This window comes from Acomys minous (genome assembly GCF_964271855.1).
Source record: "Acomys minous genome assembly, chromosome: 4".
Classification (NCBI taxonomy): domain Eukaryota; kingdom Metazoa; phylum Chordata; class Mammalia; order Rodentia; family Muridae; genus Acomys; species Acomys minous.
In genome coordinates this window covers 49,176,374-49,204,317 of record NC_140486.1, presented here as the reverse complement: position 1 = coordinate 49,204,317, position 27,944 = coordinate 49,176,374, and the positions used below count along the sequence as shown (strand labels likewise).

The 27,944-nt window shown below is 48.6% G+C and overlaps 2 protein-coding genes across 2 annotated transcripts in view; one reads left to right on the top strand and one right to left on the bottom strand.

Annotated features, from left to right (window-relative positions):
- CYSTM1 (cysteine rich transmembrane module containing 1) overlaps positions 1–10,596 on the top strand; it is a 56,262-nt gene extending 45,666 nt beyond the window's left edge. Inside the window, exon 3 of the mRNA XM_084780425.1 lies at positions 10,123–10,596. Coding sequence (XP_084636551.1) covers positions 10,123–10,229 — 107 coding nt within the window. The 3' untranslated portion in view covers positions 10,230–10,596. The remainder of the gene's footprint in view (positions 1–10,122) is intronic.
- A 1,017-nt stretch (positions 10,597–11,613) lies between these two features.
- Positions 11,614–27,944, bottom strand: part of PFDN1 (prefoldin subunit 1) — a 54,401-nt gene continuing 38,070 nt past the window's right edge. Inside the window, exon 4 of the mRNA XM_084780427.1 lies at positions 11,614–11,983. Within this exon, the coding sequence (XP_084636553.1) occupies positions 11,903–11,983 (81 nt within the window). The 3' untranslated portion in view covers positions 11,614–11,902. The remainder of the gene's footprint in view (positions 11,984–27,944) is intronic.

The window sequence follows — 27,944 nt, the reverse complement described above, 5'->3', positions numbered from 1 at the left end:
GTATAAATCATCCCCACAGCCTTTGCTTAAGCAGCTCACCGAGCTCAGGAACCTGCTGCCTGGTTTATCATACAGACATCAAGTTGGAGGGGGCGAGGAAGAGAAGCAGAGGGAGTGGAGGAAGGCCTCCTGTGCCGTTTTCTGGGTTCACTACCGTTTAGGAACCGCTACATGTTGAGTTTTCTGAACTCCATCCTTTTGGGTTTTCCTGGTGACTTTATTGTGGTGGAGTGGCTGTCGTGGCACAGGCAGCCATGTTGTGACTGGAGGGAAGGAATCAGATCTAATGCCCACAGACTGAGGAAGCCCAGCGAGACCTGCCCCATCCAGTTTTGAGGGCCTTTCCTTGCTAATGGTTACTCTGACAGGGCAAGTCATGGTTTCTGTGTCACCTTGGGAAGAAGTTATGAGCTATGGGCAAAGCACGTCTATAAATAGCACAGGCATCCCTTCCCCCTTAATTTGAAATGAGATTTGCCATCTACCAAGTTCCCATATGTAAATGTCCACACTGCCAGCTCCCTCTCATTCTTTAGCTAGAAAAGGAGCCCAATCAGGCCCTATGGACTACGTTGCTGCGTCTGTAGATCTGCTGTACATTTCTGCTTGCTCGTTTTGAGGTTTTTCTTTCTCTTTTCTTATGAGACAGGGTCTCTCTATGTGGCCCTGACTAACTGTAATGGGACTTGCTCTGTAGACTAGGCTGGCTGCAAGCTCAGAGATCTGCCTGCCTCTGCTCCTGAGTGCAGGATTAAAAGTGTCTCCTACCAATGCCAACTTAAAAAGAAATTTAAAAAATTTATTATTTGTAAAGTATACTGCCTGCATACGTGACTACATGCCAGAAGAGAGCACCAGATTTCATTATGTAGTTTTTGGGAATTGAACTTAGGACCTTTGGAAGAACAGACAGTACTCTTAACCTATGAGCCATCTCTCCAGACCCCACCAAAAAAATTTTTTTAAGGTGGTAAGTTTAACTGTTTTGCCTGCATGTCTGTACATGCCTGGTACCCACAGAGGTCAGAAGAGAGCTTCAGGTCCCTAGAACTGGAGTTATGTGTGGTTGTGAGCCACCGTGTGGATGCTGTGGGACTGGAGTGACGTGTGGTTGTGAGCCTCCATGTGGCGCTGTGGACTGGATTTAGGTGTGGTTGTGAGCCTCCATGTGGCACTGTGGACTGGATTTAGGTGTGGTTGTGAGCCTCCATGTGGCACTGTGGACTGGATTTAGGTGTGGTTGTGAGTCACCGTGTGGCGCTGTGGACTGGAGTGACGTGTGGTCGTGAGCCACCGTGTGGGTGCTGTGGACTGGATTTAGTGTGGTTGTGAGCCTCCATGTGACGCTATGGTCTGGAGTGACGTGTGGTTGTGAGCCACCGTGTGGCGCTGTGGACTGGACTGGGTCCTCCACAAGAACCATCACCCAGCCCCTTGTTTTGTTTTCCCTCGTGTATGTGTGTTTGAGAGATTTCATGTAGCTCCAAATTTTCCTGGACTGGTGATGAAACTAAGGATAACCCCAAACTCCTGACTTTCCTGCCTCTGCTCCTCAAATGCTAGGATCATACTGTATGTCTACCATTTTATCCTGTTAACTTTGATTAAAAAAAGTTTTCCAATTTTTCTTTTATAGAAAATGCTAAACCTCAGGTAATGAAGATTTAAAATTTCCTCCTAAAATTTTCCTATTTAAATATTTAGATTCATGATCCATTTCCATTTTAGGTTAATTTTTTAAATAAGATGTAATGTTTTGGTCCTGGGGTGGGGCCATGTGTGTTGTGTGTTCAAGGCTAGCCAGGACTAAAGAGTGAGTTCCAGGACAGCCAAGGTTAGTCTCAAAAAAACTGTATAAAAAAAAAAAAGTTCAGGATTAGGATTGTTTTGTTTTGTTTTTTTCCTTTCTTCTTCCCAACATTCTTTATGAAAAAGCCCTTCCGTCAGGGCCTGCTCTGCATATTCGTGGCCAGCCAGCCAGCCAAGCTCCCACCGGCCTCTGTTTTCTCTGTTCTAGTTCCTTCATCTACAGAGACGCAGATACCATTCATCAGTACATTAACTGTACTGACTTTATAAGGAATCTTGTTTTACTTATCACAGTTCTTTTGTCTTTCCATAAATTTTATCTATGATATATCTTATAATTTTTATTGGAGTTGCATTAAATCTAGGTCATTGTGGAGCCTGATCTTACGTTCGTATTTACTTACTTGAGACAGCCCTGGCTGAGACCCAGCCTGATAAGTGTTTTAAATCGGACCTTTGGCTTGTTCCCTATGCCCTTGCTCTTTCACCTGCTGTGTGGGGACGGGGGCGGTGGCTTCTGTTGAAGTGTGGCAGCGTAGGAGATGCAGGGTTCACGAGGACTTTCCTTGCTTTCTTTCAAGTCTTCACACATGTCAGGACACATAACTGTTGTGCAGGAGGGATGAGCAGCTGTGATTAGCAGACACATTCATAATTATTTCTCTAAAAACTACATTAGAGCTGGGTATGGGGCACACACCATTACTCACAAAGGCAGTTACATTTCTGTGTGCTTTATACAGAGTGGTAGTCCAGTCTTGGCTACATAGAGAGATCCTGTTTCAGTTTTTGTGTTTTGTTTTGTTTTGTTTTGTTTTTGAGACCAGGTTTCTCTGTGTAGCCTTGGCTGGTCTGGATTCACTTTGTAGATCAGGCTGGCCTAGAACTCACAGTGATTCAGTAGCCTCTGCCTCCTGAGTGCTGGGATTAAAGGCGTGGGCCGCCACCACGCCCAGCAAGACCCTGTTTGAAAGAACAAAACACAGCTCCTGCATTTGGATATATCTGTGATGTGAGGCATCGAGTCCCTGTCATCTGCTGTAGTTACTGATGCCGGGGTTTCAGCACTAGAGAAAATGTCTTTTTCCCAAGTGTGTTTTGGAGCCTCCCATGCTTGTTGACCAGCATAGCGACATCTTCCCCAGGTCACGTTTGCTCCCATCCAATCTGAGTGGCGGCTGTGGTCCAGAGGCTCTGAGTAGTGGCTGCCCTCCGTTCCTTCCCATGAAGTCTTCTGGCTGACCTTGGGACCAAAGGAAACTGGTTTTCTGTCTCACTAAATGTGAAGCTTTATTTGCTAAGGGTCTCTTCCCCTCAGGGCATATCAGAGTGCTCGCCAAGATCTGCAGCAGGAAGCGGCATTTGGGATTCCTCTTTGTGGCCTGTTTCCTTCTTTTAACGGCATGGGAAATTCTTTCAGAAATACAAAGGCAAAATGAATTCTTTGTTTTACTTAAGTCAGAGTATAAGCCTTTCATTTTACAAGCGCATCTGGACAGAGCCCCAGGCCGCTGTTGCAGGGGCTGTGGCACAGAGCAGGGTGGTTGCTGCCTGTGGTTCAGCCCTGTGCTGAACTGGAGGGCCTCCACTCTCCAGCAGCTCTGTCAGGATGAACAGAGCTATCTCTACCAAATTAAGAAAATGTAATTTTTTTTTAAAGACACTGTGAATGGTGCTTGAGAAAGTACTTGAGAAATTCAGGGAAGAAACATCTTGTCTCTTCATGTTGAGAGCCTTCATTTCTGACCTGTCTTGATACTACCTTTTCCTCATCAGCATGCTGGCCGACAGTTTGCAATGTCATCCTCTCCTAGTGGAGCAGGCTTTTCAAAAAGCTTCCATTATTTATCTGAGCACCCCTGCTTATAGAGGAGTAAGTCTGGGACCTCAGGCCTGCCAATCACCCCCCCAACACCCAGCAATATGTCCTCCCTTAACGTCTCTGTTTAAATACTTGCTTATCATGTGACATCATCTTTACCGGAGAATAGTCAGCACTTGGGCCTCCAGCCCTCTCTCAGACTACTTACCTTTGATTAGCCTTTAAAGAATGTATAGCTCAGCCAGGCGTGGTGGCGCACACCTGTAATCCCAGCACTCGGGAGGCAGAGGCAGATGGATCCCTGTGAGTTCGAGGCCAGCCTGGTCTACAATGCGAGTCCAGGACAGCCAAGGCTACACAGAGAAACGCTGTCTTGAAAAACAAAAACAACAACAAAAACAAGAATGTATAGCTCAGTCAGTTAAGTGCTTGCCATGTGAGCATGAAGACCTGCGTTCAGCTCTCCAGCACCCCTGTAAAAGGCAGAGCCTGAAACACCAGCAGGGAGCAGGGCAGAAGTGGGAGGATCCCAGGGACTTGCTAGCCAATCAGTGAGCTCCAAAACCTTAGCTACCAGAAATTAAGTTGAGAGGCCAGTGAGAAGGCTCTGCAGGTAAAGGTGCCAGCGGCCAGGCCTGACAGCTTGAGTTTGGTGGAAGAAAATAACCAACTCCTGCGGCTTGTCCTCTGACCTCCATGTCCTCGCTGCAGCACTAGAAGAGGGCTAACACCTGGCTGTCCCAAGCTTGTGGTAAGGTGGAGCTCTCGAGGAAGTGCATTAGAGGTCCTTTACCTTTTTTTTGTAATGACTTTCAAAGATGTGCTTACATGCGTCAGTGTGAAGACCAGAAGCCAACACTGGATGTCTGCCTCAGTCGCTCTCCCTCCCCTCCTCCTGCCCCCAGGTTCCTCTGTGAACCTGGAGCTCATTTGTTCCGTTAACTTGGCTGGCCAGTGAGCCCTAGAGACTGTCCTGGGATTACAGGCACACACCACCACACTCGGCTTCTGCACAGGGATGCTGTACCCACACGTGTGACAGTTTACCAACTGAGCCATTTCCTTGCCCGTTAAATGGTGACATCAGTTGTCCAGTTTCCCGTTTTCTTCAGAACTTAGGATTGGCGTATTAGTGATAGCTCTAGACACCGCACCCAGGAACGTGTTGCCAGGCATCTCTGTGAGGTTCTCCTTTGTTTTACCAAGGAACTAAATGTCTGGATATTTAGTTCGCCCTCCCCAGTGCCTACAGGAGCCCTTCAGCTTAACCTTGGGCATCCACCCGCGACCCTGGCCTGCCACACAGAATGCATCTGTTGTCGTCTGTCGGTGTCCCCTCCCCCGACACACTGGCTCACCTTGACTGCTCAGTCATTCTTTAATAACACAGAACCACAATGATAAATACGTCACAGCTTTTCATGATTTCTCCATAGGATGTCACCTCTTTGTAGCTTCTTCTCAACCACCTGCCAGGTCCCACCAAACACTTCCCCTCCTCATCTTGTTCATAATGCCCTTTGTATGTGTTACTTTGTGGTTTATGAGGTCAGAGCTGTGATGTCTTCCATATCATCATCAGGTCAGCAGCAGTTAGGACTGGAGCCTATGTAGGTAACCGTCATTCTCAGAGCACCAAGCACTGAGGAGTTGGGCAGCTGAGGAAAAGCTAAACAAGATCCCTTGAAGGGCCAGCAGGGCACACACTCAGCCGGATGCAGGAAGCTTACTCTGTCCCAGCTGACCACTGGAGCAGGTCCTTCTCAGATGGGCTCCCTCCAGAGCACATTCTGGGGCAGGGCAGGCACTAGATCTTGACCTTTGTTGGCCTCAGCGAACAAAGGCACAGGAAGGAGAGAGCCAGATCCCACGGCATGTGTAGCCAGGCTGCTAGTGTTCTGCGGTGAGCCATCCTGATGTGCAGCAGTGTAAGGAGGCAGTAAGTGGAATGCACAGGTAAGGACCTGCCTTTAACTCACTATGTGTCTCAGCAGATTGTCTGACACTCCAAATCCATAATATAGCCAAGCTGATCTCAGTTCTTCTACACAGCACCTCCATCTGTCTCTGGCTCAGAGGCACACAGCCTCTCTTAGATGTCAAACAACCCTGTCCCTGTGCTTGGCTAGAGGGTGGCAGTGCAGTCCTACATATTATAAGCTGGTACTGTTGCATACATGTGCTCAGTTGTGGTTTAGGGTTTTGGAGGTAATGCAACATTGTGTAGTCTCTTGAGTGCTGAGCTTATAGGTGTGTCACCACTCAGCTTTCAGTTTTGTTTATCCAAGTGATGCCACCAGGTGTTCTGCTCACAGCATTGGGGGTGGACAGTGCTAACTAGAAAGCTGGCCTTGTGGGGGCTGGAGAGATGGCTCAGAGGTTAAGAACATCTGTTCTTCCAAAGGGCCCAAGTTCAATTCCCAGCAATCACATGGTGGCTCACTGCCATCTGTAATGAGATCTGGTGCCTTCTTGTGGCAGGTAGGCATACATATGGGCAGAATAGTGTATAAATCATCTTAAAGAAAGGAAAGAAGGAGGGAGGGAAGAAAGCTGACCTTGTGACTTGGGCCCTGGTGGGATTGCTCTGGGGCTTGGCTGGATGACCAAGGGGTTCCTTGGTTCTCCTAGCCTCTCGGCTGCACTTGTAACTGAGGACAGGGCCCATTCCCAGGCCAGGACGCTTATCTTTCCCAAGCCAATCCATAAACCCTGGCCTCACATGGAAGCACGTGGGTGGCAGTCAGAAGACCCTCAGATCCGTGCAGCTTTCAGTCTGGTCTACCTCAGAATGTCTTGGGATACTCAAGTAGGCAGAGTAGGAATTTAGGAAACCTGGTTTCTCATGACTCAGTTTCATAGATGAGATCATGAAGCCAGAACTAAAGCTTCTGAGGGTGGCCTGAGACATAAGGTGGGAAAAGCACAAGGGGCTGGGAACAGCCGGGCTCAGCAGGCAAAGAACCTGGCTTAGGCTGTGCCAAGTCCTGACAGCCCCATAGCCTCTGGGAGAGGAAGCGCTGTGTGGACGGGTCTCCTGATCTCTCCCACCCTCAGCCTTTGGAATGCAGAGTAAACATTACAAACTTAACCTGCCCATTGAGCCCTGGGGGTGAGGCTGGGCCTGTCCCACTGCAGTCCTAGCCCTCCCTCACATACTTGCCACTGTGGGCTAAGCAGATGCCTGTGAATGTTTTGTCAGCAATGGGGCCTCCTTGTGCCAGCAGCAAGTGATGTCACTAGCAGGGTATCCTCTAAAAGGTGAGGCAGAGCCCCTTCAAGCTCTGTCCCCCCTTCCCTGCATGAGGGGTACAAGCCACTCTATGATGTTTTGAGGTTCTACTTATAATGATAAGGATTTGCCTCTTAGTCTGCACAGTAGAAAAGCATTCTGGTATCTTCTGTGGTCTCAGAAAAGCTAGTTAGCTGCCTTCTGCTTATCTGGATGTCTGTGTGGGGCGATGGCAACTGAGACTCCACCGGTGGCACTTCTCATGGAGCACTGTGACTAAGTGGTCCCAAGAGCTGAGGACAAACCCCTCTGGGAACCTGTTTCTGGTGTGGGACATTGACGCTTCAAGGTGCAGTCTTGAAGGTTCTTGCTCAGTATAGAAAAGGTATCGGGGCAGACTGTCCTCTCCTTGGTGCTCTTAGACCAGCCTGTTGAGATGCACTCACAAGCATGCACAGGACATGTAGACTCTAGCAGCATACCAGAGCCTTTGATTAATCATTTAGAAGGTCAGAGCAGAGCAAGTGAAGGCTTCAGATGTCAGGCTGACATCAGCTGAGAAAGCCTCCGCTCACATTCTTGTGACTCACCCCTGCCCTGTCCCACTTACCCATTGCCTGCCCTCGTAAATAACTCCTGTGAGGTTGTAGATTATCCTGGGACCAAGGGGCTTTTGGTGTGATATTTCAGGTGGCACTGGAGAAAGACCCCAGGAACCGGTGGTAGGCACTTGGTCGCAGGGGACCCCGCAGGGGTCGCGGCTGTGCTTCTGACATAGCTGCCTACCTTTCTTCTACCATGAAGACAAGAAGTGGGTAACTGCCTTGCCCATAACCGTCTCAGTCCTTGCAAACTTGCTCTGCATCCAAGGCCTCTGGGGCCTTTCTGACCTGTGCTGTCCTACCCCACCACTAACTCCTTGTATCTGTACCCAGGTGGCAAAGTTCTAGGTCTTTGTCCCTCTGTAGACACCAGGCTGGAGCTGAGAAGACTGACATCTGACAGCTGGTGCAATGTGTGTGTGTGTGGGGGGGGGGGGTGTCGTCAACAAAAGAGAGAAAGCAATAAAGGAGCCTAGATGTGATGTCATCCCAGCCTGGCCACTGGAAATAGAGATCTCGCAGACCCTTCTTGCCTGGGACCAGTACAGAGGGCCCTACTAATTGTTGAACAGGAAGACCTGTGACCCTAGTAAATGAATGCGGTTAGTCCTTTGAGGTGAAGAACGGAAGCCACTTTTTAAAAGTCCTATGTATCTCAGAAAGACCCTAGCCTTTGTCTCAAGTCTGGTCACAGGGGGGCACTTGATCTCCAAGGAGGATCACAAACTGAGCAAGCTCTACAGTGCCAGAACCTCTTTCCAGGCCAGGTCCACACAGCTCCCATCCCTATCCATTATGGCCGACTCTCAACCCCCTTTTGTAAGGGAAAGAATCTCACAGAGCTAGCACAGCTTACATAAGGTATTCAGCAGCACACACACCCTGCGTTGCCTGTAGAAGGCAGTTACCAGGACAGTCCATTTGGCCTGGGTGTGGAACACCATCTCTGCCACAGTGCCTGCTGCAAGCCCGACCGGTACTCCCAGCTCAGCTCCAGGACATGCCCACTGAGCACAGAATACATGGCTGATCCCTCAGAGGTGACAGGGACAGTGGCAACACAGAAGACAGCTATGAGACTCCTAGTTGGATAGAGATCCTGTGGCAGAGGCCAGACCTTGCTACTCAGTTCAGGAAACACCTCCCGTGAGCAGGTGGGCATCTGGAAGGTGCTGCTGGGAGATTTACCATCTCCAGGCCCACAGCCATGTGAGAAGCTGTGAAGACCTGCCTCCCGACGAACTCCTGGGCCAGTTACTTTCCACTGCTTTGGTTAACTTGAAAACAAGAGAGGCGGGCAGGAGACCTGCAGACCAGCCTGGCCCCCTCCCTATCCTCTGGCCTGTGTGGCAGGCAAGGGAGTCAGAACGGCTTTGGAAGACTGTCCTCTGGAAATGGGTGCCTTGGGCATCTTTACACCTCCGTCAGCAGTCTGGGAAGAATGAGCTGGAAGTCCCTAGGTCCCCAGGCTTCCAGGAATTTGTGCAATGAGCCCTGGCAGGAATGCCCTTGGCTGATCTGGAGGAAGGCAGTGAAGGAAGCAGGATTTGGTATTTGCGTTGATGCAGCTGTTGGTTCTCACGGGAGCGAAGGCCCTGTGCCTGATGCTGGAGAGGGTCTCAGGGGGAAGCAGGAGACTAGTGCCCTGAGCCTTGCTTGCCATTGGGAGCAACCACCCCAATGGATGGGAGCTGGAGGCTGGGGCCCATGGTCTGCGTTAAACCTGTGCCAGATCCCTAGGAAGCCAGGGCATCTCCTGCATCAGCCCCAGTGCTGCCAAGGTATAAAAGTAGAAACTGCAAGACTAGAGCCGAAGGCCGGCCACTGGAGAACTGGTCCAGTTCATGAAGCCCACATATTCCTGTTGTGCTGGTTTGAAGTCCTTACTGTTATGAATTTGATGACTGTTCTAAACTTACAGACGTAGCTGCCAATTGCTACCCACCGTACAATAGGCCCCTAGCGGAAGGGAAACGGAGGTGTACTCAAGTGTAGGCTCAGATTTCCAGTTCCATCCTGAAGGCCTCCAGCCCTCTGTCCTCCCTGCTTTGCTTTAAGGTATCATTTGCGACTGAGTATCATAGTTTTTGTTGTTTTGTTTTGTTTTGGAGACAGGGTTTCTCTGTAGCCCTAGCCACCCTGGAACTCACTCTGTAGACCAGGCTGGCCTTGACTTCACAGATATCTGCCTCCTGGGTGTTTAGATTAAAAGCATGTGCCACCATCGCCGGGTGGGGTTTTGTTGTTGTTGTTTATTCCCAATCATTCCTTTTAGGCACAGATTTGAATTCCGCCTGGGTTAGCTGAGTCTGCAGGAGTGACCCCCAATATACACAAAACCTCTGTAGGGCAGCAGGCAGCGGGCAGCGCTTCTTCCTGGCTTATCAGGTGACTAGGGTCAGCAGCTTCACTGCCTTGGGTAGGGTCATTCTGTAGTGTCCCTAGTATCCGTTCCTAGTTGGAACAATGTCATCTTCTTAAGTGATGGGAGGAGAGGAAGTAGCGGGTTGGCCAGCCACCCTTCCCTGTGCATCCTTGGCAAGGACAGGAGAAACAGGCTGCACAACACCGCTGCTGTCACTCTTCTCTGGTCCTGGGAGGTAACTGCAGGGCTCATACCAGATCTATCTCACGCTCCTTGTCTTTTCTCTTTCCAGTGTATGTGGTGGAAGACCAAAGAAGAGATGACCTGGGCCCATCCACCTGCCTTACAGCCTGCTGGACTGCTCTCTGTTGCTGCTGCCTCTGGGACATGCTCACTTGATAAGCCCAGCTCTCCTGCTTGGCCACTCTTTGCCACCTCCGATAGGTGTGCCTGGCCCCGTCTCTTCTGATTGCTATAAGTGGCTAGCTCTGCGCAGACACCTCTACCTTCAGTCCTATGGAGTTCTAGATTAGTGAGGGTTACTGCTATTTAATTCAGTGACGATCTTTTTAATGTTCAAAACTCATTTCTTACTGATCTCTAACAAATGTGCTAAATAATTTACTTTTTTTTGGCCAAAGGCTTAGTTATGAAATATATATTTATAATGTTTAAATTATACACACAAGGTAATGGCAATATGTGACACACCACTAGATCTCTCTGCTCTCACCCTGTATGTTTCAATAAATCTGTCCAAAACCTGGCTGGCTGATTATTCTAGAAAGCTAAACCACCTTGAGCTGTGTCTCTCCATCCACCAAGGCCTGTAAGATGCAAGCCGGTCAGCTTGTGACAACCACTGTCTAATTCATACAGAGGAACCTTCCTTCTATTCTGGTTAAAAGTGGGTGCCCAAGGCCCAGTGTCAAAGATGGCTCAGGCAGGCATCTTTACCAACACAGCTCAGACTCACTTTTGCCCAGGCTTTGGGAAAGGAACCTCTCTGGGTGACTGACTGGACTGCTCAGGGCAGCTCGCCTGGAGTCCTAGCTAACAAACCTGCTCCTCTCACATTTGGCCACAAGGTGTCGCTAAGCTGTCAAAAAACAAGAGTCTCCTTGGCTGCAGAGCGTCAGGACAGCCCTGCAGCTGCCCTACTAAAGCAAAAGGGGGCGCAGGGAGATGAAAGTGAAGTCGCTGTGGATACGCAGTCAGTCTGAGGCTAGGCTGGGCTGGATGAGGTCCTGTCTCAGGAAGTGACCCACAATTTTATATCATCACACACTAGATCAATGCTCCCAGTTCACTGAGGCACAAAGCCCACCACAACTGGACTCAGCAACTAATCTGTGCAGTGGCCAAGTGCAGGGCACTAGGAGGAGGAGTTCAGAATGTGTACTGTTCTAAACTCTTGGGAGTTTACATCTTGTCAGTACAGTTGTGTTTAACTGGCCTGCGGTGAAATCCCTAAAGCTGCACAATGGGCCGCACTGTCCCGAGAATGTGCGGGCCATCTCCCCAACTCCACTGCCCCTCGGAAGGAAGGGGACGCCAGGAAGCAGAACCACAGTGCCCACCATGGCCAGACAGAGCCCGGACATGCTGCTTGCATTTGAACTGCTTTGAGATTTTGGGGAGAAAACAGGGAAGGAATCTTGAGGCTGACTGTGGTTCTGTTCCCTTCACCTACGCACTTGTCCTCCTCCTTCATGCGTCCTACGTAGAGGCCCATGAGCCACCCGCCAGAGGGCCAGAAAGAGGAGGAAAAAGGGACACGGGCTGAGGAAGACACTCGCCTCTCCCTCCTCAGCAGGAGAAAGACAGGTGTCACAGACGTAGCCTTTATTGTCTAACCCACGTGCCTAGTGACAGACTTGCAGTTTCTCTACCTGCCCTCCAGCCTTCCCTCTGTTGAGAGCTGTCCTGGGCAGGGGTGGCAGACAGGTGGGACCTGCAAGGGCTTGGGGTGATGGAGCAAATGGGGCCACTGGGCAGAGGGAGACCAGGACCCTGCAGTCTGTGCCTTGACAGGATGAAGGGGTGAGGAGGAGGAACTTCCCCAGCAGCTCCTACTGTGTGCGCCGTACCAGCATCTCTCGGATGTTGTCCTGAGCTTCCTTAACGCTCCGCTCCAGGTAGGATTTCTTCTGCTGTAATACAAGACAGATGAGTTAGGACCAAAGTGAGCAGGCACAGCCACTCTAGACTCAGGCTCTGCTGTCCTCCCTGGCAGTGACGCCAGAAACATGCCGCCAAATAAAGACGGGTAAGCTCACCTGTCCACAGCATCCCCCTCAAGCAGCAGGGGGACCTAGCCTGGCACAGGAAGCGGGCAGGCCACAGCCCTTTACCCCCAGAGGAAGTACATGACATTATACCAGATGAAGGCCAGAAAATTCCAGGACATAGCTGCTGCCCAGCCGTGGACGTCTCCTCGGGGTTTTCCACAGCCTGAGCCAGGCAGCCATGGCCCTTGGTGTGTAGAGCAGACAGCACGCACTGCACTGTCCACTGAGCCCAGAGCAGCCATCTGCACATCTCACTGGGGCAGATGAGTCAGGGTGCAGTCTGCTTTTCTAATGAATCTGCTGCCGCCTCGATCCAGAGCAGTGACGCATGCGTAAAGCAGGCTTGTGGAAGTTCACCTTCTGTCCCATCTGGGTCCTGAATTAAAATTCTCAACTTCGGCAAAGAGACACAACTACGTTCAGAAGCCACATCAGGACTGAGACCGTAAAGATTAGTCAAAGGAAATGATGTGCGTACATTTTTTGTCTTGTGCTCATCCCAAAAGTATGGTGGCTTTACCACAGGCTCCTGCCCTGGGAACAAAGTTGTGGCTGTGTTCCCACTTAACAGACATGAAAGTGCCCATTAGAGGAATAGTATATATGTCTTCAAATAATCCTTGGAACCACCCCCTTCCAGGGTACTTATGACTGAGGGGGAGCTGCACTGGGGCTGGTGACAGCCTGATCCAGGTGCCTCCAGTGCCCTCCACATTTCCCAGAGTGCCTACATGACCCAGGGAAAGTAGGACAGAGGGCAGGCGAGCTACACACCACTGTGCTTTCGGAGACATCACAACCTGCTTGCCAGGCCCTCACTTGCTGAAGGCACAGACAGGGAAAGAGCCTACCTACAAGGTGGTCATTTGTACCGAACCTGTGATGTACGGTCTGCAAGCCTCTGCCTTAAACTTCTCCCGCTAATGCCAGACAGTTACCAAGCGACGCATTCCAAGGCTCGCTCTGCAGAAGCGAGACACAAATCTGCATTAGCCCTTGTGTGAGCATGTCTCCAGCCTGACCTTCTGATCAAATCTCTTGTGTAGGAAAAGCCCAGCCCCCTGACTCATCTCCCATCTGCCAACTTGTACCCACTTCCTTACAACACCAGGAGCACCATAAAAGCCAGCAAGACTGGGACAATTCAGCGGCCCCAATTGTGTACTGTTGCCATGGAATTTTGCTTAAGTACACTTCTAACCCTGATACTGCCTATCGCTGTGATAAGAGTGGGGACTGAACTTCTTTGATAAACTACCCTTAGAGTTTACGTGTGGGTTTACGAGGCACACACTGATAGCTGCTGGCTCATCGCTGAGGAATGTGCCCACAATGGACAACAGTCATAGCGCCACATACCACCTGGGCACCCTGGACCCAGCCTCATGGGAAGTGATGACAGGGCTGGGGGACAAAGCAGGACTCTCCCTGCCACAGCTAGCACTCGGGGACCTGGTCTGTCACTTTGATCTGACAAACTACTGTCACAGATGGCAAATACATAAACTTAGAACAATCACAGGGCCACGTCGTCATCCGGCCCAGGCTTCTGAGCAAACCCTTACCACCAACACTGTCTTATCCCACAGCAGTTCTTCCTTCAGTCTTTCATGAATTTTCACACTTATATAACCCAAAGTCTTCACATTAAAAAAAAAAAAAAAAAGGCGTGTAGGAGCTGGAGAAGTAGCTCAGCAGTTTTGAGTGCTGATCGCTCTTACAGAGGACCCAGGTTCAGTCCCTAGCACCCACATGGTAACTCAAAACCATGCATAACTATAGTTTCAGGGGATCCAATGCCTTCTTTTGATGTCCTCAGACACCAGGAACATATACAGTACACATACATACATGGAGATAAAACACCCATACATGTAAGATAAAAATCTTTTTTTAAAAATGTAAGTGTAAATGAGTTTATCTCTTTAAATTTCATTGTCTGGTTGGTTTTTGTTTCTTAAAGACAGACTTCCTATGTAACCTGGTCTGTCTCTGCGCGAAGCCTAGGCTGGCTCTGAACTTGTAGCAATCCTTCTGCCTCAGTCTTGCAAGTGCTGAGATTACAAGTATGTACCATCAAACCCAGCCTTCTAAATCTTCAGTTAAAAAAAAAAAACTTAATGGGCAATTCTTAAAAATAAATAATAGATGACCCAATAGTGGAGCGTTTCTAAGTAGTTCAATTGTTCCTGTCTCAGCCTCAATTACAACTAAGCCAAATGGTGCCCAACCCAGAACTGCTGTGAGGCAAACCATCTCACAAAAGGTGTCCTGAAGCTCTCATCCCTGCTACCCCAGCACACTCTGTCAGGAACACAAGTCACCTGATTTGATCACATTATGGATTCTACATCCAGTTAATGTCCTTGAATGAAGGAGATGTGAAGATAGGTCACCCAGGGAGGGACAATGTCAGCTGTAGAGACTAGGCAGAGATTTGAGTCTTCTGTGAGAAAGCTGAAGAGCGAAGTAAGCGTTCTTTCTGAGGCCCTTCAGAGGAAGCACAGGCCCATCATATCTTAATTCTGAACTCTTAGCTCAGGAAAATGTGAAAAGTTTTTTTTTTTTTAAATCTATGAATTTGTGGTGACTTCTTAGGTAGCTAAGAAATCAACACAGTAACTGGGAAGATGTGTGTCCCCAGACACAGCTCATACCAAAGGCTCTTGTGTAGCTGAAGGAGCCTATTCTGTCATACCTCTGGCCACATCAACTGGCATATGTCTCTAAACATTTATATGCCAGGACCATACTTATCTCAAAATCAACTGTGAGAAAAGCAACCGAAGCCATCAGAGAGGGCACAGGAGATGAAGGGGTGAGGATTTAGCTAAGCTTGTCTCCCTTGACTCTGTAGTTTATCCCTAAAAGGGTCAGAAAGCTGGGGCCACCCCTCTCTGGAACAGCAGCTCCATCCTTGCATTAGGTTTAGACAAGGTCACTGTACGCCATCCTTGAGTCTGTCGCACCTTGCTAGCCCTGTCTCAGACGTATCCAGAGCCTTCGGGAAGTGCCTCCTCTGGAGTGCCTTTCTCCGCTCCTGGCCTCCACCATCGTGGCTGGGGGCCTCCTCCTCTCCAGCAGCGTTCCACTTAGAGTCAAAGGCAAAAAGCTATTTTGTCTGTGGGCTGCTAAGGCTGAACAGCATAGTCTAGGTGGCTTTTAAACGCAAATCTTCTGCAGGCTGCGGCCACGACCAAGGCAGAGTAAGGATGTAGTTGGCGTGGCCTGGCTCACAGACAATAACTCCTCCAAGTGTGCAAATGAGCTCCTTGATGTCTTATAAGGGCACTAATCCCACTCAAAGGGCTCCACCCCCATGACCTAATCACTTCCCAAATCCAGCTTTTCCAGGCCTTTCTTGTGTCACCTTATCTGAGAAGGAAATAAATGTCCATGGGCAGAACTTGGTCCTGTCCGTGCCTAGATGGCTGGTGCATAGCAGCAGCTCCTGCTGGTTGGATGCAGGGCATTTGATGGGAGGACACTCACTGTTCCGTGAGTGTGGAACATGCACCAGAGAAGCAAAGGAAGAAAGTGACCCCTCTTCACAATGGCTTTCCTGTTTGGGCTTTGGCTCCCACCCTGTTGCCCCTGGATAGATACAGATTTACAACTAAAACCTCTCTGATGCCAACAGAGACAGCAGAGCCTTGACCTCACAAACAGAGGAGAGGCCCTTAGGCTTTAGCAGGAAACCTCTATAGCTTTAAAGCAAGCCTTGTCAAGTTCCCGAAGTTTAGACTCGGAGATCTGTAAAAACTACTGCATCTGGTGCCAGCCTTGGCGCTTCAGTGAACTACATGTGGACAATGATCGCCTGTAAGCTCTGGGGGCCCCAGGACCCACACCTTCCGGCAGTCCTGGGAAAGGCATGTGCTGTCCTTACTGCAGCTTCCTGCTGCCTCTCTATGCAGCCCCAACTCCAAGCCATCCCCTAGGGAACTCTCTAGTTATGTCAAACCACAGAGCTCTGGGTTCTAAGACATTCCTGTGGGACCTTCTTTTGATAAGAATTTCTGAGATTTCCTGTGGGCTCAGCATGGCCAGGGAAGCGTCATTGCTGAAGTTAGTGCTCACAGATCCAAGGCTCTTTTTCTGGAAGACAGTCTGAGGCTGGCTTTTCCGTCTCATCAGAGGGACAAGCTTCAAGTACCCATGACTGTCCCGACATGACACAATCTCTTAGACTCCCATGATTCTCCACAGGCTTTTCTCTCTTAGGAACTCTCTCCTAAATCCTCACTTTTTCCCCTCCTGGCTTGTTGTGCCTTGGGGTATATAAAAAAGAAGGTTTTTGTAGTCCAGGCTGGCTTTGAACTCACAGTTCTTCTGCCTCTACCTCCCAAGTGTTGGGAAAACAGGTGTGCAGCACCACCCAGCCACCAAGTGCCTCTCCCCTATCCTCCACTCTCTGGGGCCTCAACACGCCTCCTCACTGTGCCTCTCAATGCTTCCTCAGCCACAGAACCTTAAACATTAAGTAAAATGAAGCAAAGGCAGAGGGAAGGCACAGTGGAGCAAAGCGGGCCTCCAGCTAGCCCTGTCCAAGCTGCGGGGACAACTGGCAAGGTTGTCTCAGACTCTCAGATATTTGGTGAAATTTAAGACCTCAGGGACTCCCGGCTGTGAGTCTGGCCTATCCCAGCCGCATACTTTCTCCGTATGGTGAGTCCACACTTTCAGCTTCTCTAGACCCCTGGCAGCTTCAAGTTTCCCTAGGAATTGGAAAGTGAAGGTGAAGGCTATCTTTTTCTCATGTCATCGCGGATTAGAAGCCCAAGAAACAAGCATAGCGGCTCATGACTGTGAAGCCAGCACTTGACTGTGACCACTGCAAGGGGAGGAGGAGGAGGAAGAGGAAAAAGAGGAGGAAAAAGGAAAGAAAAAGAAAAGGAAGGAAGGAGGAGAAGAAGGAGAAAGAGGAGGAGGAGGAGAAATAATAACAGTACAAACAAGGGTTGGAGAGATGGCTCAGCTGGTAAAGTTCGGGTTCTCAGCACATCCTTCACATGGCGACACATGTCGCTACGATCTCCCCAGTAGAGAGGATCCCGGCATCCCTCCAGCCAGCCAGTCTAGGCAAATCAAGCTCCAGGTTCACTGAGAGACCCTGCTTCAAAGGAGAAGCTGGCGAGCAACTAATGAAGACAACCAAGGTTGACTTCTGGCCTCCACCCATACTCACAGACACTGGTGTACACACACACACACACACACACACACACACACACACACACACACACACACACATACACACACTTGACTTTTCTGTCTTTAGACAGAGGGTGGCAGCTGCCCACCACAATAAAGCTTTAAAAAGGTCAGGATATGCTAAGGTAAGAGAGTTTATCTCAGCAGACAGGAAGCCAATGTGGAAAGCACGGGGGAGAGAAAGAAAAAGAAAGGAAGAGACCGAAGGCACAAGCAGGAAGTCAGAAGGCAAAACGGGAGGCCTCTGTAGCCAGTGGGAGCAGCTCTCAGCCACAAGGATGTCCATGACCAAAACTGAAGACGAAAGCATCACAGACAGGAAAGTCAGGACTTGGTGTAAGAGGCAGGGGCTGACCACCTGTGAACTCTCACAAGGATGCCAGCCCTCATGCCGACCGCAACACTGCAGCACCGAGGGTCGAGCTCAAAGAATGAAAGCACTAGCGTGTTAGAGCATGCAGTGGGGAGAAACCTTTCTCCTCCCAAACCACTGGCCAGCCCGTTAGTCCCCAAGGGTATGTGATCTCTACTGCTGCCTTCCCGGACGAGTTCCACCAAAGCTCCAAGAAAACCCAAGCTAACAGACACTCTGGAAGAGAGAGGGTGAAGGAAGGCTTCCAGGGAACGCACGACCACAGGGGGCAATTTGTCCGAAGAAAATGGCACTGGCTTCATTCAAAGAGCCATCACTAGTAGGACGAAAACCTAGAAATCCTGTCCGGCTGGCACTGATACAGGCTGGGTCATTTGGGTCAGCAAAGACTAAGGGGAGAAGAGCCCTGATGAGGTTCTCGTGTGGTTCCCACCGCCGAAGCTCAGTGTCAGCAGGGAGCTGTCAGAAATGCACATTCTTGGGCCCCAACCAAGGCTCACTGAATCAGAGACTCTGGGTTGAGTCCAGTTATCTGTGTTTTTACAGCCGTCCAGTGATTCCAAAACCTGCTAAAGTGTGAGAGCCACTGTTCCAAATCAGGCGTCAGTAAGATTTTCCTATAAAAGGCCAGATAATAAACACTTTAGGTTTTATGGGGTTATCCACAACTGCAGCACAGAAGTGCCCATGGACAGCGCGGGGAGCAGTGGTGTCACCTAGGTAACAGGCCACATCTTCAGCAGCTGCCAGCCTCTCTCCGTGAGAAGATGGAGCTTTACAGGGTGGAACTGAGTACAGCAGGTAGAGACTGTGGCGGCTTTGCACTTCCAATGGAGGCTAATAACCACGGCAGTTTCCATGTGGTCAGCTTTCCATTCGTTCACTCGCTCACTTCACAGAACAGCTCTGCCTACTTTTTCCTTCAACAATCCTGGAGTCAGACATTCACGGCACCCCACTCCCAACTGCCTGGATGAGCCCCACTCACTGGGGACTCTCGGCCCTTCCTGCCCAGGAAGGCTGCATCACCAAGTGACTTAAACTACAAAGCAGACAACAACCCACCGATAATTCCCTCACATTCCTTACTTTACTCATCAGCTGCTTAGCTCAAGTCATCCACCACATCCCATAACGACAGTGTCTGCGCCCCCTCCAGACTGCACCACCACAACCTCAACACCCTCTGGACATTAGAGTCTGACACTACGCTCTGTCACATCTTTAGCCGTCATGCTCACTACCCAATGTGCCACTGGATTTCTTTTGTTTTTGTTTTTTCAGGACAGGGTTTCTCCGTGTAGCCTTGGCTGTCTTGGACTCACGTTGTAGACCAGGCTGGCCTCGAACTCACAGAGATCTGCCTGCCTCTGCCTCCCTGAGCGCTGGGATTGCAGGTGTGTGCCAGCAGGGTCTTAAGCCACCAAAGTCTTGATATTTATCATGAAGACAACATAAAGCCACTAGGTTTTAAACTCTGGTGAGTACAGCATTGCCTTCTGACCGAAGCCGGGAATGAAAACTCAGAAAGGCCTATGGGTCCTGAACAGGTAACAGATATGATCAGAGCAGGGTCTCTTTGTCCCCCAGAGTGAGTGGCCAAGTGAGTCCAGGGCAGCCAAAGCCCCAGGGCCCCTGCTGCCAAGGCTAAGCATCCTGGTCCAGTTGCCTGCGATGTATTTAGTTGTCTGAGTTCCGTGATTCAGAAATGTTGTGAAGCACAGGGTTACAGAACACACATGTGAGTGTTGGAACTCTATTAGAGCAGTGGGTCTATACTTCCTGACGCTGCAACCCCTTCATACAGCTCCTCATGTTGTGGTGGCCCCTCAACCATGAAAGCATTTGTGTTGCTATAATATATATGTATGTATGTATATATATATACACACACACACAGATAAATTATATATAAATTTATATATCACTATAATTTTTCTACTGTTATAAATCATAATGTATTTATTATGTTTACAGTGTTCTGCTTGCATGTATGCCTGCATGCCAGAAGAGGGCACCAGATCTCATTATAGATGGTTTTAAGCCACCATATATGGTTGCTGAGAACTGAACTCAGGACCTCTGGAGGATTTATTTGTGGCTGGAGAGATGGCTCAGTCAGTACCGTGCTTGTTGTGCAGGAATGAGAACCCAAGTGCAATCCCAGGACCCCATGGGCTGGACACAGTGGTCAGGCCAACCAACCTGATCTACTTGGTAAGCCCCAGACCTATGAGAGATCCTGTGACAAAACAGTAAGAATGACACCCAATGTGGACTACTGGCCCACCCCCCCCACCCCCCACCCCCCGCAAACCACGTACACGCATGCACACAAGCACCCTGCACATGCATGTGCACCCACGTGAACAAAGCATAAAAAAGTGATGTGTAAGCCAGGAGATGGTGGTACACAACTTTAATCCCAGCACTTGGGAGGCAGAGGCAGGTGGGTCTCTGGGGGTTCCAGACCAGCCTGGTCTATAGAGTGAGTCCAGGACAGCCAAGGCTACACAGAGAAACCCTATCTTGAAGTGCCCCCCCACAAAGTGATGTATACCTTTAGTCCCGGCATTCAGGAGGCAGAGGCAAGAGAATCTCTGAGTTTGAAGCCAGCCAGGCTACAGAGTGAGTTCCAGGCTAGTTAGAGACAAATAGTAAGACCCTGTCTCAAAAGCAAAACAAACAAACAAACAGGAAATTGGGGATTATAACTCGGGAGGTTGAGGATGTATGCAGTTCATGAGGATGTATGTAGTTCATGAGGATGTATGTAGTTCATAAGGATGTATGTAGTTCAGCACACAGCACTTGCCTAGTACATGTGGAGGCCTAGATTCAGTTCCCAGTACTGCTAAAAGATAAGAAATAAAATCACATGTGCGTGTGTGTGTGTGTGTGCGCGCGCGCACGCGTGCACGTGTGGACAGCAGGATGCGTCAGCAGGCAAGATTGACTACCATCATGACCACCTGGGTTTGATTCCTCAGGACTCACATGAGGGAGGAGAGAACGCATCCTGCAAACTGCCCTCTGAGCTCCGCACACACGATGGCATATACACAGCCACCAACACAAAGAGAAACATAAGCAAAGTTAAAATAATGAAGTTAATGAGCAGCCCTTGAGTTCATGAGAAAGGATGCAGTTCTTACAGAAGAATTTACCCTTAAAGAAATTGAACATTTTATGACTGGATGAAGATGAGGAACTAACAAGCTAAAGAGTAGAAAAAACAAGAGGAAAATAGCTTACAAGAGATGAAATCACCAGAAATGACTAGCTGTGCTCAGACAGGAGCAGTGACTGTGGACTGGTGATGCCTGGTGCACACACCTGTAAGCCCAGCACGCACCTGTAAGCCCGGCACGCACCTGTAAGCCCGGCACGCACCTGTAAGCCCGGCACGCACCTGTAAGCCCGGCGCGCACCTGTAAGCCTGGCACGCACCTGTAAGCCCGGCACGCACCTGTAAGCCCGGCGCGCACCTGTAAGCCGGGCAGAGGCTGAGACCGGTTAGAAAGTATCAGGGCAGCCAAGGCCACACAGCATCCAAGACCCTGTCTTGGGAAAACATAACAAAACAAAAGAAGGAAAGAGGGGAGAAGGGGAAGGAGAGAGGGAGGGAGGGAAGATGGGCTGTGTGGGAAGGGAGGGGTGCCATATTCAACTTCTAGAACATCTTCTACCTTGAGGCATGACCCCAAAGTTTCATGAAAGAAATCAGGCAGTGTTTTAAGTGTCAAGAATTTCCCAGTGAGACACTGGGCCTTGTAAAGATCCAAGACGCTGCAGAAGCACGGGTGTAAGCACACCTAGGAAATGCTGAGCGGGGCTGAAATGCTTTGTGCAGGAAAACAAAGCAGCCAGGGAAGTGTCCCCAGAGACCACGGGGCCAAGGCTGAGAATCGCATTATGTACAAGGAAATCAGCACAGAGAACTACCAAGACCTCCACAGAGTGCGCTTGCCTTCTCAGCTCCAAGTCCCTTCACAGGAGAAAAGCATACTTGCATATAATAAGGAACACGGAGACAGGGTTGGGTTTTTTTGTTTTTCAGTAAATAAAGTTTTCCTAATATATAGTACTTTTGTTTTTCCAAGATTAAAAAAGGCTCTTGGGATGGAGAGATGGCCTAGCATCCACTCTGCCTGGTGACTCACAACAACCTGTGACTCCAGCTCCAGAGGAGCAGACACCTTTTCCCACCTCCCCGCGTACTACACACACACACACACACACACACACACACACACACACACACACACACACACTGTTTCAAGGTTTTATAAAAAGAAGAAAGCAAAGGTCTCGGTAAGGACTGAGAGACTCAGACTCCAGCAGTAATAATACAAAAGCTAGTGAGTGCCTCTTTGCCCTGCCGGTCTGAGAAGGAGCCAGAAATCATAGGTTCATGGTGAAGTTTGGCCTGAAGGCCCAGGAAAGCAGAGAGGAATAGGGTGTGCCAGGGCTGGGAGAGGAAGCAAGAGCCAACACCTCACATTCTTAGCAGTGGGGGTGTGACTGACTCAGCTGGGTTGGAGGTGGGACTCACACGCAGGTGTGTGGACTTGTGGCCTGGCTCTCTGCTCCAGCTAAATCAGGAATTGCTGTTTTCTCACAACTCACAACAAAAGAGCAATTTTAAAAAGAAGCAAAGGGGCTGGCGAGGTGGCTCTGTGTGTCACTGCACTAACGTGATGCTAACCAGATGATGTACACTCCGTCCCCAGGCTCACGGGGTGAAAGGGCAGGCTGACTATGGCAAACTGTCCCCTGACCCCCACCAACCCGCACACATACCCATCACCATGATAAATAAACAACACTTAAAAATTAAACTAAGCCAAAGTACTCAAATGGACATTTCCTTTTAAAAAGGACATATTAATGGCCAGTTGGCACACGAAAATATGTTCAGCATCACCATTTATTACAAATATGCAAATATCACAAATTTCTAGTATCACAATGCGGTATAGTTTTGCATTCATTAGGGCCACTACAACCAAAATGAGAAAATAACACGTGTTGGTTAGGATATGGAGAAACTGGAACGCTCGTGTATTGCCGGCAAAAATGTAACACAGGCAAACAGCTTGGGAGACGTTAAGACATTGAGTCATATGACCTGACAATTTCACAGGAAACCCAGGTATTCAAAAACAGTGTGAGCCCATCTGCACCAGACTTTCAGTGGAGAAACAGTGCACAGGACCATGAATGGGCGCACACCCATAAGGAAATACTTATACTACGGATTATTATTCAGACAAAATGAGGAGTATTGATAAACGCTACATCACAGATAAGCCCTGAAAATATATAAGCTAACCACAAAAACAATACTATAGAAATATCGAAAACAATCAGCCTAGTCCATGAAGATGACTCAGCAGGTGAAGATGGCTGGCCAAAGCCCCGCCACTGCCTGTACTCAAGTCCCCACACAGTAGGAGAGAACAGAGATGCCATGGTGTGAGCGCACCCACATAATACACACGTGCATGCATGTTGGCGAATAAATAAAAATGTAGTGAAATTTTTAAAGAAAAAAATTGGCAATTTAGAAACAGAAAAGACGAACTGCTGCCGTGTGGGGACCGGATGGTAAGAGACTGTTACAGGTGAGCAGGACGGGCTCGTCTGGGGTGACGAATATTCTGGAATCACAGTGGTGATGGTTACACAACCATTTTTTATTAGGTGCATTTTAACTCAATTACCGAAAGTGTTCTTGAACCGATACACCACACATATAAAGCTTTATGCTGCAGCCTGCCTGAAAACAGGGGCAGCAGAGAGGAAGTTCCTAGCAGATTATCCCCCAGCGGTACCCCAACTGCAGCCCACCCAGAAAGTTAAGTAATTCATGCACAGGCAGACACACTGACTTCTGAAAGGTATCGAACGCTCTAAGCAGAAGTACTAAGCATTTAGACTGATGAGTTACTATGGAACTCAGTGTGCCAACGAACAAAGGCAATGTGGTCATATTACTACTTTCCGATTGAGTTAACACGTTTTTACAACTAAGAAAATAGAGATACAGCAACCGGAAACCCATAAAAGGACCTGGAGACCGAGAAAACAAGCTCAAAGCCACGGCAAGCACTGAGGCATGAGTCACAGGCCCCGCCTGGCTGGTCTGTGTGGGTCATCAGAGGCCAGGACTGGAGACTACAAATCCACTCCGATATCAAAGGGCTATTTATAACGCTTTCCAAAAACCCTGGCTCGTGCTTCACCAAATGGAAAGGCAAGAAGGCTCAGCAATACCTGCCGGGATCGTCCCAGGAAACGCTGCTGTCTCCAAGCTACATTTCTAGACTAGACAAGCAAGCAGGACCTCATTCACAGCCAAGTGCTCCGGTGGAACTCAGGTCCACATCACTCACTTCCCCATCCAGGGTGATGGATGTAGAGTTCAGACCATGATGAAACCATCCAATGGATCAAACGTCACAGCTGTCATTTGTCCACACCCACCCATGCTACCATGGAACTGGCGTAAACAGACCAGAGTTTCATATGCTATTAGCTCTGATCTAAGGAGCTGACATAATACCAATTAAATTTATAATGACTGGGGAGTAAAAGAAAGTCCTTGGCACAGCTCTCTATGCAAACATGATTCAAGGGGTGGTTCCATTTTGCCCTTTCTTCAACCCCTAGACGCTAGGCCACATAGAAACCATTCGCACAGTCTCTACTGAGAAATGTTTTAAGAGAACTATCATTTTATAAAAAAATAAATAAAAAATCTTAGAACATTCAAGCATTCCAAAAGAATCCCCACATCTCTGAGTAAAGAAAGATGCCTGCTACAAACCTCTGGAACCCAGAGTTCCACAAGCCTACACACACACACACACACACACACACACACACACACACACACACACACACGAAGAAGGAAGGAAGGTTTGAAAGAACCTTCATTTCTTTAGAGACAATGAATGACGGTATGATTTGGGGTCTAAGCCCAGAATCCTGGGTTCCTGCCCTGGTATTCCTCCTTGTCTCTGAACGAGTCTATGGGCAAAAGATACCAATTCACGAGATGGTTTCTCCACTGCCCATGGCTGTTAAGAAATCAGCGCAGCAGATACCACACTGACATCCTCATGCTGAGCAGCTTCTTGGCTGAGTCTTAAAGCCTCATGGCCACACTTCTGTGAGGTACACTACGGTATCAACAAGCTGGAGCTGCAGCTGTTTACATAGGGCTTCAAAACCTGCTATTGAGTGAGGAAAAAAACCAAACAGGTTGTTAAAATACACTCATCTCGCCGCATATATGCCATGGAAACAGCCAGCACTCTTGATAGCAGCTGCTTCTAGCACCACAGCGGAGCTAACACGGGGAAAAGAGGTTTTCAAACACTCCAGTCTCATCAGGATTGTGCTCTGCTGGAGGTGCTGGGCTGTCTGTGTGTGGAGGGAGTTGTTTATTCTTTTCTTTTTTTTAAATTTTGTTTGTTTGTTTTTCGAGATAGGGTTTCTCCGAGTAGCCTGGGCTGCCTTGAACTCACTTTGTAGACCAGGCTGGCCTCGAACTCACAGCGATCCGCCTCCCTGAATGCTGGGATTCTTTTTTTTAATGTCATCTTGCTTTGTCTCACAATGTAGCCCCGACTGACCTAGAATTCACTATGTGTAACATGCTGGCCTCCAACTCACAGAGATCTGCCTACCTGTGCCTCAGAGAAATGAATAAACATTAGAAAATGCTGAGGCACCACTGAACGTGGTGGCGCACGCCTTTAATCCCAGCACCTGGGAGGCAGAGGCAGGTGGATCACTGTGAGTTCAAGATCAGCCTGATCTACAAAGTGAGTCCAGGACTGCCAAGGCTACACAGAGAAACTGTGTCTCAAAAAACAAAAACAAAAACAAAAACAAACAAACAAAAGCGAAAATGCTGAGGCTGGGGTGTGGCTCAGTGGCAAGGACCAGGGTTCACTCTCCAGCACTTCAGGGGGTGGGGGGAAGGTGGGAATAAACGTTTTCATTTGTTAATCCTGAGTGGTAAGCACATGACAGTTTGTTGAGACAGTGTCTCACATAAGCCATGCTTGCCTCACAGTCATCACTTAGCCAGGAGTGACCTTAAACTCTGATCTTCCTCTTGTGTGCGGCCTGGTGCTAGGCCTGCATATACGAAGCTGTCCGCAGCCGTGTCTTTTAAGGAAGGCTTGCTGTCCCTCCACCCCACTCCCACAGGTTATGGTCTTGAGAAGCGACTGGCATTGCTGACTGCTGTGGGAGAAGAGAGTCACTCGCGAAGCACACATTTCCTTTCTGAGTTTGACAGGGTCTGTCTACCTCTCCAGACCTACGACCACCACCCTTCATCTATATGCCTAACTCTAGGGCAGTATCAGACAGACAGACAGACAGACAGACGGAGGTTTTGGTTTTTAAGATAAGACCTACTGAGGTCTCCACTGGTTCCACTCCTGGTAGGAAGACTCTTTTCTCTTACCTCCTCCCCTGTAACATTTACACAAGCGTGTCTAGGCTTATTGCCCAAGACAGTAAGATGTGAGAGCTACAGTCCTCGCTCTCTAACACCCTACTCCGAGAGTTCACAAGCTCGTCTGTTAATACGTGCGTGCCACAGCAAACAGCATCCATGACAGGTTAGGACTCCTCAAGGTAAATGCAGTTATTCAAAAGCTGAAGTTTTTCTTAGCACATCTCTTGAATCTTAAAAGAAAAATATATGTGTATATGTGGCTGTGCATAGAGAAAAGTACTTGGTTTTTGTTTTGTTTGTTTTATTTTTAAGTGCATGAAATACAAACTTGGATACATGGGGTGGGAGATCCCAACCCAGGAGAGGCTGAGGCAGGACAGATTTTCCAGCCCAGCTTGGGCTACAAAGTGAGTCTCTGTCTCAATAAACAAATCAAACAAACAAAAAATCTATGATATCATCAATAAAATTTGAAGAGGTGGGCATTTCCTTTGTCAAAAGGAAACATGACTCCTAGTTCTGAAGGGTAAACGGCCCCTAAAGAGACGCTCATGTCTTCTGCTGCGCCCCCTGCACGTGGCCCCATGAACATAACACACTCAGCTCAGAAGCTAAGCTGTTGTCAACTTTTTCCCTCTGCATTCCCACTTCCACACCAGCTATCCTTTTCTTTACATTAAGCTAGTTCCATAACTTTATTATTTTGTTATTTTTAATTAATTGATTTATTTTGTATTTTTGTGTTTTGTCTGTGTGTATGTCTACATGCCACAAGTGTCCCTGGTATCCATGGTGACCAGAAAAGGGCATAGGATCCCCTGAGACTGGGTTGTGAGCTGCCAGGTGGTGGTGGGAACTGAAGCCAGGTCCTCTGGAAGATCAGCAGCTACTCTTGACCACTTACCCTCTCCCCAGCCTTGAGGTCTATAGCTTTAAATGCTATCGGTGAGCTGTCAATTTTACAGACAACTTTTTACAACTCTTTTTCTGTTTTTGAGCTAGGGACACTAACTGTCACTAAGAATGCATTCTACTGATGAGCTACACAGCCTGGGTCCTTGGGACAATTGCTTTTTTAGTATTTTATTTTTAAAAAGCTTATTTTATGGGCATAAGTTCTGCCTAATATATATATATATATATATATATATATATATATATATATATATATATATATATATATATATATATATATATATTACTTGTGTGCCTGCAGAGGCCAGAAGTGGACATTGGATCCCTTGGAAATGAATTCACAGATGGTTATGAGTCACCAAGTGGGTGCTGGGAACTGAGCCCAGGTCTTCTGGAAGAGCAGTGTGCCTGCCTTCTTAACCAACAAGCCTCTCTCCAACCCTGTTGCAGGATATTTGATCCCACTATGAACCCTGAGATTGTGAACTATAAAAACCTGCTTCTTGTTTGGTGTGGCTCAGCCCTAACGCACACCTTTAATCCTAGAGCTTTCTGTACCCAGGATTTAATAAAAGTTAACCCTAGGTCAAGAGGCAGAGCAAAAAACCACCTGACAGAGATTAAAAAGTAGGAGGGACTTTTAAGTTGATGGGTATTTAAGACAGAGTGGCTAAGAAGAAGGAGTTTTTGAGCTTTGAGCTAGCAAGCCCTTTGGCTTTTGTTTTTGGCTTTTCCTCCTGGGCTGTCAGCTGAGCTAGCACACTTTTGGCCTTGGGGTTTGGCTTTTAGCTTTTGGCCTTTTCCTTCAGGACGAGAGCTGAGTAGAAAGGTTAGCTGGG